The sequence below is a fragment of the Athene noctua genome, chromosome 15 (assembly GCF_965140245.1).
Source record: "Athene noctua chromosome 15, bAthNoc1.hap1.1, whole genome shotgun sequence".
Lineage (NCBI taxonomy): Eukaryota > Metazoa > Chordata > Aves > Strigiformes > Strigidae > Athene > Athene noctua.
Window position 1 is genome coordinate 8,815,796 of NC_134051.1, and position 14,741 is coordinate 8,830,536.

At 47.4% G+C, this 14,741-nt stretch overlaps 1 protein-coding gene across 2 annotated transcripts in view; it reads left to right on the forward strand.

Moving 5' to 3' along the window:
- The window catches only part of MAD1L1 (mitotic arrest deficient 1 like 1), a 377,323-nt gene extending 365,188 nt beyond the window's left edge, over positions 1-12,135 (forward strand). For both annotated transcript variants that reach the window (XM_074918998.1, XM_074918999.1), the window contains one exon: positions 11,058-12,135. In XM_074918998.1, the coding sequence (XP_074775099.1) occupies positions 11,058-11,216 (159 nt within the window). In that variant the 3' untranslated portion in view covers positions 11,217-12,135. The remainder of the gene's footprint in view (positions 1-11,057) is intronic.
- Positions 12,136-14,741: the final 2,606 nt, after the last annotated feature.

Sequence of the window (14,741 nt, forward strand, 5' to 3'; positions counted from 1 at the left end):
AAAATGCATCGTAGCCCAAAGGCCTGAGTGTCCCCTCGAGGGACACAGTGAAATTTCTTTTTCTTTTTCACTGAATACTGAAATCTTCCTATTTATTCACTCCTTAGCTGCAACCTGTCTCTTCAGCCACAGGCTTCCTTCTTACAGTGAGATCAGATCCGCTCGAGGAGAGAGGAGTCCTGTGACTCTTTTGTTTCACACTGGCTTTACCATTGAAAGCCCATTTCGCGAAAGCAGAATGTACCCAACCTGCAGAGGCCAGTTGACTGGTTTCCTTACTCTCTTGATCTTCAGGTTTTCCTGCTTGTGGACTTCCAGTCTGGTTGAGTAACTCCACAGCTGTTGGTAATTAGAAGTCTTGACGTTCAGAAAGAAATGGTCATGTTTTATAATAATGACATTTTCTCCCCCAGTATAAATCTTGACCTGTGGCTATAGATGCAGTCTGAGAAATGTGCTTCCCCACAGGGAGTTTGTGAGCTTTTAAAGGGTTGAAGCTTATTCCTGAAGACACAAGAAAAATGTTTTGCATGTTCAGAATGCTTTCCTCTCCTTTGACTTTCTGGGTAGTGACAACTCATGCTCACTTTGGTCCTGTTGACAGTTGTGCTGATGACAGCGATTTCAAATGAAGAAGAACGAAGAAAATGTGAGCCAGCAAAAAAGCAAGAGCAATAAAAGCGCCTTCCTTAACTCACACAAAGATTGAAATTTGGTTACTGATGTTGCAACAGCAACTAATGTTATTTCCAAAGCCAACACTTAAATTCCACTTTGGTAGATCATAACTATAAGCAAGTCACACAGTCCCATAGGAAGAGGTAATTATTGACCAATTCTTCTTGCTACTCACTGAGCAGTGGCTTTGGTCTCCGTAGCACTGACTGAAATGTAGAGCACTGCCTCTGCACAGAGGTGACTAATATGTGTCACCGATTTCCTTGATGTAAGGCTTAAACCTGCATTTTAGCCCGGGGTGCCAGACTATGACAAACAAGAGCTAGAAGAGGGTAATGAATAAACATGGTGAGAATTTCAGCTGTAATCTGCCATCAGGTCCATCTGTTACTCCTTCCCCCACAAGCCTTGCAAACTCAATGAGCCGGGAACAGCCATGCTCCATATACTGTCCCATCCTTCAGCCACATATCTAAGGTCTAATTGTCTGCTTGTCTTAAGTTTATCACTTATGGTCCCTTGAGCCATTACTGGTCATAGGATCTTCTTGTTTAGTTCTTTAGCCTTCCATCCGCCCTGCTTATGACAAGACTTCCAGAAGGATGCCAAAAAGATGATGAGGATAAATGTATTAATCACACGCTAGTGTCTGCTGTATCGCAGAGTAGCAGTTGCTCCAGTGAGATGTGCCTCGCAGTCATGTGTAATCTGCTCATTTAACTGTTCCCAGCCTCATGCACTCACCCTCCATCTCTTGCAAAACTAGATGCCCAGCTTCCAAATGAGGGGGTTATTTTCCACATTGGCAGCTGGTGAGTCCTGAAATCTCTATGACCTATTTGTACCCTGTGTCATGTGCAGGCACTTCAGTTGGGGTGAGTCTTGGGGTTTCCTGCTTATTCGCTCTGATCCATAGAAAGCAAAGCAGCAGCCCCTGGCAGGAGCATGATGCAGAAGCAGCTAAGCAGGAGAACCACGCGTGCCTGGTGTGACTCAGTTGAAGGCTCCAGCAAGTTCTGTCTGTTGGTGAGTGGTGGTTTGCTCCGGGGAGTGGATGCCTATCTCCCAGGCAACGCAGCAGCTTGCAAAAAGTTGCCATCAAAACTCACCACAGTTCCAGTCATCTCTCATCGATGCAGGGTTTTGCAAACTTAGCTGCTCGTGTTCTCTTATAGACCTCAGCTGCAGTTCACAAGTGGAGTATCTCCCTGCTTTGGGAACCAGGCCATCTTAATTAAAGCACACACAGATCATTTTTTTGCATTTCTCCCATGGGTGTTTCCTTCCAAAAAATCCATGTTCTTGGTTCTCTGCTCCTCTGTTGCTTCCAGCTCTCCTCCCAGCAAGGGAGATGGAGAGGAATGTGTTAAGCAACTTGATTGGTTAATGACATGAGTTCCCTTTCTAAATGAGGGATTCTTGTGGGCTGGGTCCTTTTGCCAGTCCCTGGTATCTCACTCAAGTTGTCTGTCAACTTCTGGTTGTCCTGGGAGAGAGGTTTGGGACCTGGTTTAAGTTGCACCTACTTTTCCTTTTGTGCCAAACCACCACGTTCATCGGGGCCAGGTGCAGACCAGGAACAGCCTCTGGATGGCAGGGCTGGAGAGCTACGTGACACTGTGATTTGACTGGGAAAACAGAACTTAAATAACACCTTGTCCCTAGCATTGCAGGCTACAACTGCAGTCATTTCAGAGAAAGTAACGGGAGATTTTTCTCTCCTTAATTTATGTCTCTCCTGCATATGGCTTCTATGGAGTCACTAATGTTACAGACAGATGGGTTGGCATTTTACTAGACAGAACACATGGGCTAGATGTTGTTAATGCTTGTTAGCTACTCACTCTGCAGCTTGACCAGTCCAATACAGTCACTTCGCAGATGGTTAGAAAGCTGCAGCCTGGGTGCTGGAGTGGTCCAGCCCTGCAGTGCATGGTTGTGACAGCAGTTGGGATAATGTGCATTTGGCTACTTTTTCTGAAGGGCTTCGTTGTAGGTCACAGATATGGGGGATCAGCACAGCTTCCCTGTTTGTCAAGGAAAGACACTGATTTGTGAAGAACTTGAGCCTTTTATTGAGGTATTGGTTTAGGAGGCTTAATTTTATAGTTTTGATTTTTATGGGGTGGGATTAGAAAGATTCTGTGAGCCCTGTGCCTTGCTCTCATCTTTACTCCTTCATAGTTGATGTTTATAAACATATTCAGCTGGAAAACACTATTTAGCAGTCCTGAGGCCTGTTAAAAAGTTGTAATTTATGATCTCAAGCTCTCACTTACAGCCCACTGCCAGTATTAGCTTAGAGTGGACGTTCCATGGAGTTTTCCTTTCTCTGTGATACGAGTATTTTGAACCATTTCTAGGTGTCGCTTCAACAGATCTCCACAGGGTGAATCTCCTTGGTAGCCGGTTTGGAGATCCCCATCAGGATGTGAGGATGCAAAAGTAGATGCTGCAGGTGAATCATTTATGTTACCATCTTCCCTCTTTGACAGTACTGATGTTCAATTTACAGCATAATGGTGGGAGGCTGAATGATATGCAGATGAGACAGGGAATTTTAGTTTCAGTACTTGTCCTTTAAAACTCTAAAAGCACTTTTGGAAAATGCATGGGTATTAATCCACACTGAGCAGTAGTTCTTCAAACCTATGATTTAAATTGGATATATTTGTCTCTGTCTGTCCTGAACTGTTGAGTAACATTAATGCACCCTGATAATAGCTGTCACATTTTACCCCAGGGGTTGCTCCTCAGTGATAGGTGAAATCACAGCAGTTCAAAGACCCATCTTCCAGGATGAAAAGCTCTATAGGAATATTCAGATATAAAATAGTAATAGTATGAATCAAAAAATATGCTTCTCTTATTTTAAAGTCTTTGATCTTATTTTTATGGCATCACATTTGACAGTCTAAAGGGCGTTAACCTGTAGGAGAAACCTTTTGACAGAAGATGCTGACTTGCCCTCCACTGCGCAGAGCACTGTCCCCCAGGATTACCACCAACCGGTTTCCCCCATCAAGAGGGGTGTAGCACATTCCTGCTCTTTTTTACATCAGGTGCAGGAGAGCTCACATAGATCAAAACATGTAACTGTAAGGCAAGACTCACTGCTATGCAATACACCCCACTCTGTTTCTTTGCTGCTGAGCTGGTGCAGCATCCAGGACCTCGTCAGCTCTGCCGCTCATGTGCATAGTGCCTGGGTCGTGTTTCTGATTAAGATGGAAGTATACGAGCTGACCTCTTGCGCAAAAGACATTGTGGGATTGTGGTTCATCTCAATGTTGAATAATAAGAAAGAGAAAGGAAATGTTTGCTATAAATCTTGGTGCACACAGGGCTGTTTCTCACTTATCCCACCCCAGCTTTCAATTTTCTTCTTGGCATTGCCAGGCGCTTGCTTTTCTTTGCTCAGCAGCTAAAAGCAGCTTTTTCATTACATTTCCTGGAAGGCCTTTTACAGGCATCTATCCCTCTCTGCCTCATAAATTCTCTTTATGTAGCAAGCTGGCGACACAGAGGTCAGAGGTCTTGGCAAGAAGCAATTATTATAAGGAAGTACTCTTCCTTTTTTGGGTAACAAGAGGATATTAAAGGGAGAAAAACTTCACTGCAGACAGGGAATGGTCATTTGTGAAAGGTAGGTGTCTTGATTGATGAAGAGCTGCGCATCCTGCAAGAGCTACCTTGGGCAGGCGTCCTGTCAGACCAGCTGAAACCTGCCCGTTACCATGAAAAAAAAAAGAAGGAAACCAGTAAACAGTTTGCTAAATAACCTCATAAATATTTCCAGCCGTAAGCACATCTTGTGGTACAGTTTGGGGTTTTTTTGTTTTTTAATATTTCTCTAATTTTAAATGAACAGCCTCTAATTAAAGTTATTTAGTGACTACCTGGGGACCTGGTATTTGAGCAGTGCGTGATGCTTAGGAGAGATTGATTGGTGGTGAGGCATAACTCAATTGGGGGATTTTCATAATGATATCATCACCCGAGAGAGCCAAGTTTGAGCAATTAAATCTCAAAACGTTGTGTTTGGGTTGTTATAACTTCAGCAGGCAGCTTCCACGTGTGCATGCACACACACATGCTTTTCCTGGGAATTTGCTGGGCACTGCAGTTTTTTGGCTGGCTCTGTGCTTGGTGGGCTGCCTCATCTGTGTGCGTGCCTGTCCAGAGTGACCCAAAGTGGTGATTTATCAGCTTTGCAGACCCAGGGAGAAGGTGCCAGCCTGCTCAGCGTCAGTGTTTTCCCCCTTAACATCCACACATGGACAAGACGGCCTTTGACATTTAGAAAAATCTCACATCCAAAGCAAGAGGCAGAAACAAAAAGATTTTCTCATTTAAAGGTCAGAGCCGGCAGCTTCTTAGAAGCTATTTTCAAATAGGTTTGTTGGGCTGTGACAGGGTTTATGTGTATTAATGGGTGCCAGGATAGGTGGTGGGTGCCTCGGGGAAAGCATCAGAGGGAGGCGAGGGGCTGTCAGGACCCCCAGTGTGCCCAAGGCACTTGGTGGCAGAGGGCCTGTGGCACACAGGGTGATGGTGCTGCAGAAGTTTCAGGAGGTGATCAGATGGCACAGCTGACCCTGAGGACTTCTGCTGATAAGGGAAGGATTTGAGAAGAGAGTGACTGTCCCATGTCACAAGGAGGTCTGAGGGATTCAAGTGATGAAGGCAAATTGCCAAAAGGATCAATCTGGTGGGGAGATGTGCATAACCCATGTTGGAGCTGGTGGCACAGCAGACTGAGGTGGGGTGGGGAACACCACGAGGACAAGGGAAATGGCAGTAAGAACTGGGGCAGAGAGAGGAGAATGTGGCCACAACATGGCCCATAATGCCAGAGGACCCTGTGGACCTGAACAGAGCAGGGATAAGCTCTGTGTGGGGTCTCAGATGTGAAGCCATGGTGCTCCTTCCCACAGCACACACAGGGCTGTTTGCCGTGTGTATTCAGAGCAGTTGTGTGCAGGGACACAGCATGGACAGTGATTTATGGAAGGAGCATAGCAGATGAGATGGTGCCTCCATGATACATTCACTGGGAAAAGTGTCACTGGGCAATGATTCACTTGCTTGTTTTGACCCCCAATACATCTTAGCCTTGAAAAGTACTGTCTACCATAGAGCATGGCCAAGCAGCATCTGCAAAGCGAAGGCTCATGAGTGTGCCAAGGGGTGGAAAGCCACTCTGGCAGCCCTGCCAAAGTCCTAGGCTTCATCCTTCCTCACGCTGCAGAGGCATTTGAACCGGGGTTCCCAAGCTGAGACACAACTCTTGCCTGCTGCGCCTGGCACAAAGCTCCACCATCACTGTTGTCAGCTCGCCAAAACCCATGCAGGAACTCCACCTCCAGCACTTGCAGGGGTGTGTTTGAAGATGCAAGAGCATGTCCCGCATGGATTGCAGTTGTGCTTTCTCGGAGTGGAAATCAGAGGTAGAATGTCCCCACTTCATGCTGATTAAGTGCTGAAGCCCTCTTATCCCTTTTTCTGCATTTCTGCACCATGTTTCCTCATGATACCACATCCCTATGTCAGTCTTCTCCTTGGGGCACACAGCCACACTCTTTTCAATCTTACTCCAGAGTCTGAAGGTCTACAAGACGTTGGGTCTTATGCTCAACCAGTATTTTCCAAGAAGCATCCTTTGTGTGGTTAAAGTCACACTACATGCCAGTTTAGAGCTGATGGCACTTTTGGAGCCAGAATGGGGGCTTCCATTGTTTTTAGCTACCAGAATATGTCAGAAAGTAGAGGAAAAGGGCATACAATAAACAAAAAAAATGGTATATCTAGCTCAGAGTGCACTTCTGAATCATATGTAAATGACCAAAGGAGACACTTTCACACTTTTGACATAGCTACCTCTCAGCTGGTGGAACAAGTGGAGAAATAAATGCTGGAATTTGGCTTTCAGGGAGGATTTCTGTGCAACAGCAGCATGGGGGTGAAGAGCCATCTCAGCAGATTCAGTGAGTCAGAAACTCTGTACATGTTACGCTGAAGCAGCAACAGTCGAGACAACCTCCTCTGTGCTCCATACGTTGTGGCACTGCCAGCCCGCTCTGGCCAGCTGCAGGTCCATCCCCCAGCAGGGACATTTGGGAATGCCTGTTGCTCCTCCACATCTTCTGCGTTGTCTGCTCCTTGCTGAGATGGTCCCTGTTGGAGAGGAGAATTCACTTTTCTACCACACTTGGTGGTTATTTGAGAGACTTTTATATGTATATCTAAACTAGAAAGCCTTGAATAATTTACCAATTTCCAGGGTTAAGAGGAAGATTTATGATGTTTCCTTCTGGCAGGTGGCAGCTGATCTTGATTCTCATGGAAAAACAATTGTACTAACGGCTTCTTTCTCCGAGCAGATCCAGGAGCAGCTACTGCAAGTTTATGTCGCCATGTGGTAAATAGACCTGTCGTCTTGTGTTTTACAATATAGTGAAACCTGCCCACTGATCTGATTGCTCTATGGGGTAGTACAGCTTGCGAGCAGAAAAAGGGGGTGTCACCCTTCAAATCCATGACAGGAGTTTCATCCCCCCACCAGCAGAACCGAGCATGAGGTAGTGTGGGGCAAAGATTGATTTCCATTGCTTTTCTAGAAAAGGTCCCGGTAGGCCTTAAATCAGACTGAACTGGCAACGGAGCTTAGCGAAAGCTGGAATCATTTCTTTTGCAAGTATTTGAGTTCTGAATAAAACATAACATAGACCTGAATCTCAGTAGTTTAGTGAGCCAGACAGATTTTTTCCATGAATTAGAAGAAACCAATATAGGTCTATGTAAAGAGTACCTGTGAGATGGTATTCTCATAGTGCTTAGCTTCAGCATCCTGGGCTGCTCTGTGCTCAGGGAAACCGGGGGTGTGGGGGGAATATTTGCATTCCCAGTGAAGCACTGCACGTAGCTGGCTCACTCAGCACAGTGGGGAAAGGGGAGTGAAGCGTGATGGTGGTCCCCGAAGTCTTGCATTGACTCCTCTGTGCATTGACTGTGGTGCGGATGGGTGTACTCACAAGCTCAGCTTTTCCTTTGATCCTGTGTATTCGGTTTGACTCTAAATCATGATGCTTTTTCTTTCACATTTCTCTTTAAAAGCAACAACACACTATAGTAATGTGGCTCTGAGAAAGGTGTGTCAACTGTGTTGGGTGGAGAGCATTTAGGGCTGGGTTTGAACGTGCTCTGGAGTCTTTTGCCCCATTCCCACTCATGGACTGTCCCCATGGATCAGTGACACTTGTTCACGTTCCTTGGATTCACATTTTCTTCCTAGATTAGCTTGGGTGGCTTTTGGCTTCATCTAAACTTCCCAGGGATGCATCATCGGAGTGAATGGCAATTGTATTACATGGAGTGTGTTATGTGAATAGTTGGTATATGCTGTCACCTGCAAGTTCTTGTTAGAAGGGGTTGTATCCTTTCTTTGAGGTTTGAGAGGGGGTTTTTTAGTTTAAAAAAAAAGATTAAAACTGAATGGAGGGAGTTCTAGCTATGAACTGCAAAGAGTAGGACTCGAGTGCCCTTACAGCTTTGAAGAACTGGAAATTTTGTCTTTGTATCTTTCATAAATCCAGTTTTTAGAGCTGAAGTCACAGGTATGCTCTGCATTGATCCAAACTGGCATGAAAGAACCAGAACCTGCAGATTCATTCAGCAGAGCATCCCCTCCAGTTTTTGCTCTGTGCTCCTGCACGCCCCTGCACATCCCCTACTCGCTCCCACTCCCACGCTTCCCTCTCTGCCTGCAACTCGCCGGGTGCACCAGGCAGGGTGCAGGCTGGCGTTTGAAAAGAAATCTTGTGAATTAATGGGAACATATTGCTATTATTTCGTATAATCACTTTATTTGTAAAGGACATGCTGCAAAGGTACTCCTGCTGCTGAACTCAAAGCAACAAATCTATCTATATATTCCAGTCCATACTACATTATGAACAGATGGATGAAGAAAAAAAAGCAATAAAAACAAATAATAAGAAAGGTAACAATGACAGCAATTTTAAAACACTCCCAGGTAAAAAAAAAAAAAAAAAGTTTCTAAATTTTTTTAAAAGCAGTGTGAGATTGAATGAACTGAACTTCAAGTGCATCCATCCTCAAAGGTAGCATGTAAACATCTCCTGGCACAGGAAGAATTGCCTTTTTTCCAAGCCGCTGCCTTCTCGCCTTGTTCCTGTTACAGAAGTGATCTTTAAAAACCTGGGTGAGATGTCTGGGGTTTGGAAACATTTGGTGGTTTTTGGATTTTTTGGAGTTCGTGGGGAGGCAGAGTCCATGGAGGGGAGGATGGTGCTTCCCTTGACCAACAACTGAGAGAAACCACAGTCCTGTTGAACTCAAATAACAGTCTTCTCAGAAACACGTATTTGTTCACATAACTTTCCCTGAACGTTATTCTTCTGCCTCTGCTGAAGGAGGAAACTTTGGATATGAAGAACAGTAGAGAGAGATTACCATTAATCTCACAAAAAAGAAATTATCCAAATGTAGACTTCACCCGCAATGCCAGTGAGCTCAAAGTAGAGGGGAAATTTAAAACATTTACGTAACTCTGTTTCCCAGATCATAAAACACAAGCAAATGGTCTGGCACTGGATGCTAAATTTCTTAAGGAACTTGCTTTAATTAATTAAGCTAGTAAACCAATTAATGGATTTACTTGTAAATTCTTAGAAAATTAATTCTGTGCCCAAAGAGTGTTTTAAATCTGCGAAGGAGGCAGTGTGTATTTTCATACAGAGCTGAATTCCTGTTTTAGATGAATCCAATTCAGCGCTGACTTTGGAGACACAAGCGATGCATTCATAATTCTCGGACCTTCCTCCGAAACCGGCGCTTCCCATCAGCTGAATCTGGGAGGGATTTGCAAAGCAAAACCTGTGCTGCTTTCACAGCACCCAGCCCCTGTACTAGCTCCTAGCTATGCTGCAGCCTCACATTGCGCTTCTGGCTTTACATGGATGGTGGATGTACATCCCTCCCTGTGCCTCCAACGGGCTTCTTCATCTGCCATCTCTGCCCCGTTCCTCCTTAGCCTCTTTGATCTGACCCAGTGATACATCAGATGTGCAGAAAGCAAGTCAGGTAGCTCCAGTAAGCCGCGGATTAAAGCACTGAAAATCCTTTGGAGTTGCTGAAAAACAACTAAGCCGAAGTGGAGGAGATTCAAACAAAAGCTAATTTACTTTTCCACACAGAAACCTTGTTTAGATTCCCTGCCTGGCTCAGGGGTGACGGGGACATCCTCGGCACCTTGCACTCTTCGCAATCCAAAGTGACACATACATGAGAAGTTCATAATCAAATGTGTCCAGGCTCCTGTGAACATGAAATCAGAAACAAGCAGGTTCCCCGGGGCTCTCGGAAGTTATCGCTTCCCTTCTCTCCTAGCAGGTGAAGCCATGTTTTTCCCTTCACGTGGCAATCCTCTGCTCTGGCTCTTGGCATCTGGGGTGGGGATCTGCCCCTCTCCTGCAGACCCCGGGGGGATGCCGGCTTTGCCTGGCACTGCCTGTGCTGCCCCGCCTTGGCTCCAAGGGGAAGCAGAGCTGCAGAGCAATTAGGAATAGGAGCATTTTGAAGAGGAAAATGGCAGGGGAAAAAATTAGCATTTGGGCTGTGATGTTTTTGCTGTTTATTAATAAGCAAGCTGCTTTTGTGCCTCTGGGGGCAGGAGAGGCTTCAAGCATTCCTCATTTCTCTTGCATTTATCTTTTTTTTTTTGCTTGTTTTATGTGTTACAGGAGATTTGTAATGTCTTCCCACATGTTGAGTTTCCTTATTTTCATGAGAGCATCTCTGGAATAATCCTCTGGAGCTCTCAGCTATGCGCTGCCGGGCTGATTTAAACATCCAGAAACACTTTAGGGCTGCGGGGTGGTTCAGCAGCTCATTGGAAGAGAGTCGTGTTAACTAGGAACAGGTCTGCTTTCTCCAACAGAAGTGGAATGACTTCAGGGATAAGTGTTTTCATGGAGGGAAAGCCCTTGCGCGTAGCTTCTGCCACCCGAGACCTGGGTGAGCCTGAGAAGGGCACCCCAGTTCTGCGCTGGCAGCACAGCCTGGCCCCTGGGCAGCCTCTTTCCAGGATGTTCAAACCCCACATCTCTGCACCACCCCATTTGTCACTGGGGGAGGTTCACTCAGGGGCCTTGCGTGGGAACATTAGACATGCACAACTCAGTAACAGCCTGGTTACTCCATGTGCTGAACACCTGCGCTGCAGCAGATAACGTGTCCGTGATTACAGGCGGCTCTGTGCCGCAGGAGGCTTCAGGGCCTTGCCGCTAGCTCTCCCCTGCCTTGTGGGAGGTGAGTTAAAACTCTGTATTAATGGACTTGTTCTTCTTTCCCCTCAGGCCTCCAGCTCCTCCGGTGGAAAAATGCAGCTTCTGGAAACCGAGTTCTCGCGAACCATCCGGGAGCTCATTGAACTCCACCTGCTTCGCCAGGACAGCATCCCAGCCTTCCTCAGCGCCCTCACCCTCGATCTCTTCAGCCGCCAGACCATTGCTTAGTATCCCCCACCAGCCAGGTGTGCAGCACTCCTGGGCAGGACACTTGAGGTAGTGAGGACAAATTCTCCCCTCGCACCCTTAATTTGTGGTTTTGGGTTGCTTCTGTTTTGCAGGGAACTCTTTCTTCCCCCATCGTTCATGCTGATTCCCAGACTGCACTGATTCCTCTGAAAAGTATCGTTGCCCTCCTGTGGGAGGGCAAGTCTGTGCCAAGACCCAATCCCTGCCTTTGAACTCAGAAATGTATGTGTTCATCACTGCCCAGACTCTCAGCATCTCTCTGGGAATACGGTGGGAACTGCTGGTTTGAGGGCCCGCAGCATCACCTTTTGTAGCTTTTCGCAAAAGGATCCCCCAGATTGGGGCCCCACCAGAGAGACAAGCCTTGCAGGAGGCTGGTGCTTCCTGACCCTGTGCTTGTCCTTTCCTAGTGGGAGCCAAGGGCTTGGTCCCTGAGGACAGTTGATCTGAGGCAGGATTGGCCATGAGTAGCAGCTTCTTTGTGGATACCTCCTGCTCTTGCAAACTAACTCATCACTCAACAGGGTTGAAATTATTTTCAAGATATCCAGTTACCTGAGTCTGCCATCACTCAGCAGACAAGCACAAGCGTAAGTGGCCGTTTGAAGACCCTATACTGTGTTGACACCTCTGCTTTGTGTAGTGTGCTCAGATGTCACTGGCATGCTTTCTGTTCCTCACTGGGACTCTTGGGCTCTTGGTTATCTCAGGACTAGGGAAGGTGGGAGGAAGCTCTTTGGGGTGTGCTCAGTGCTGCTGTCTGCCCCCAGGCTGTAGGTACCTGCTCACCTGGCTGGGGGTCTCCCTCCTTCTCTCCACCATGGGGGATGGAGCCACCCCCTGACATTTTGTGTCGCAATGGATATAGCTCTTCTATCTTAAGAATAAAGTCTCACTTCCCAAACTGTATGTACGAGTCCTTTATTTGGGATATACAGTGTGCTCCCCCTGTGTGTGTAAAGCGTGACAACAAATTGTCCATCAGTGGTCTGCTGCTGCTACTGCTTTGAGAAGGGAGGGCATCACTATCTCAGTTTTTCCAGGCAAGTCTCATTCATGCTGTAAACCAGAATAGTTTGTTATAAACTTCTCTGTGTATTGATTTCCTCTTGATATCAGCAGGAACATACTTCCTAAGCTTGGAGAGAAGGTAGCAGTAAGCAGGCTAGAGTTAGCTTCGATGCTTGTGGTGGCTGCAGGGTTGGCCGTGCTGGACTCACGCTGGGACCTGTCCATGTGTCTTCAGACATGGAAAATAGCTGCTATAGACCAACTAATCAAAGGTGCAGGGACAAGCGTGTGCTCCAGGGAGGCTGCAGCCCCCATCTCCCCAACCCTCCTCTCCACAGGGTTTGCAGGGAAGTGCAATAGCAGAAGTTTGGCATTTTCTCTTCTGCTTGAAGAAGTCCTGGTGGAAGATAAATTGCCTGACATGCTGTGCCAGGGGAACGCTGCCTGATTCATATGCACGACGTGGCACTGAGAGTCGCCTTCCTCAGTCATGGGGAAAATGAATCATGACGTCAGCCGCATTCGGCTCCTCCACCAACACAATAGCGGATCCTGGCTGCCTCTGGAAATTTTCTCCTGGCTCCTCGCAGGAGAAATGAAGTAATTAATAAGTTTACAATAAACCCTCTATCTTAGCAAAACACGGGTGAGGCGAGAAGCGATGCTGGAGAGTGACAAGGGAAAACACGTTCTGCTCATTGGAAAGTTGCCTCCCAAGAGTGAAAGGATAATAAGTTGGGGTAGAAAACACAGTAGTCTTCTGAGACGCCTTTGGCAGAGAGGAGAGACAGATGAGTTACCGCTCTGCACCCCGTTGTCCCAGCAAGACTGATTTGTTCAACTAAGTTTAGTACAGCAGCACGGCTGGGAGAGGTGTGTCGTGAGGATGGGTGCTTGGCTAGATGTGCCAGTGAAGGGCAGTGCCTGAGCCTGCTCGTGGCTTGGGAAGCTGCGGGGGTAACTGTCCTGCTTTGGCCAGCAGCACCTCTGCCCTGTTCGTGGCGTTAGGCTGTTGAACAGTGAGTAGGCTTGGGCACTATGTGAAGCTGGGACTTTTGGGAAGCTTGGCTGCTCTAAGTCTCGCTGATGGAGGCCTGGGAGCATTCATGTAGAAGTATGACCATTGCAAAGCCATCTGGGCCACCCGTGGGCCACGGACTTGCAGTTGGGCACTGGGAAGAAGAGCTGAGACTCCCCGGTTTCTAGCTTCAACACTAAATTCAGGATGAAGCCCCAAACATGTGGCTGTACCCTGCTGCCATGGCATCTCTGCCACTGTCATTATACTGCTTGTCTCAGCCATGACAGAGCTGTGAGGAGCAACTGCAACACTGAATTTCACAGTGATTGCTTCTTCCATGCCCCATCCTACATGGGGCTCGGCTGCCCATCGCGGGGCCCTGCCACTGTGTTCACCCCCCACATCCCCCCTCCACGGGTGCAGCCCCCCGGGGCAGTGCCATCAGAGCACCCTGGTCACCACCAATGGTTGGCCATCAGCGAACCAGGTTTCAGCTGCCCCAGGTGTGGGGGGCACAAATTTCATCTGGTTTTGGCTCATCCCCTGCAAAGCTCCAGCCCTGTTCATGGAAAATCCTTTTAGAAAATCTGGGGAGATCGGTAATCAATTTGCAGTGGGTTGGAGGGGAGAGGTGAGAGTGTTAACAAGTGTGCCTATGCTCGCTGGGTCTCCGTGCACGCTCCCTGGGTTTATATGCTATAAACTGTAAAATATGATTTATTAATGCACGGCTGGGAGACTCTGTGTGTCAGAGCACTGTCTTGTTTGCAGTGTTGCCTGAAGCTTCCCTTCACTCACACTGCTTGCAAGCCCCCGCTCCTCTGCTGATCAACCCTTTTCATCTGCGTGCATATATAAATGCCAGACATGAGCAAAGAGCTGTAAAGTACTGCCATACGGTCCTTGAAAGCTGCCGAGCTCTTGGCTAAGGCAGGTATTGCAAAGTTCACACTTCTCCTAAGGTCGCATCTCTGAACTTGAAGCCTTTTGCTCCTTCTTTTTGTCTCCTGGCTCTTTGCATCACTGTATGTTGTTCACAGGAGCCTGAGTTGTCCTGGAAGTGCCTGAGAGGAACCAGGGAAACCCTTTTGGGGTGATCCATGAGAACCTTGGGGTTTGTAAATGTTGTGATGGATCTTCTCCATGTGGTGCTGTAAGAGGAAGGGAAGAAGAAGGGGGAAGAGCACGAAGCTCTGCTGGAGCTGGATACCTAGGGAGTGAAAGGCAGGAGTGGGGCTGGACACAGATGGAGAAGAAGGAACAGGGTGCTGGACAGAAAGGGAAGCCACCGTTTCTAAACTAAAGAAAGAAAAGCCATCCTTCCCCACTGGCTGACTGACACTGTCTCCAGAGGCTGTGTGACTGCCTCGGCCTGGGCTGTCCCCACCTCAGGGGCTGGAACGTCACTGGTTTTCCTTCCCACCCCTGGCCACAGCGGGGCTCGGGCTGGAGGCCCCCTCCTGTCCCCCGCT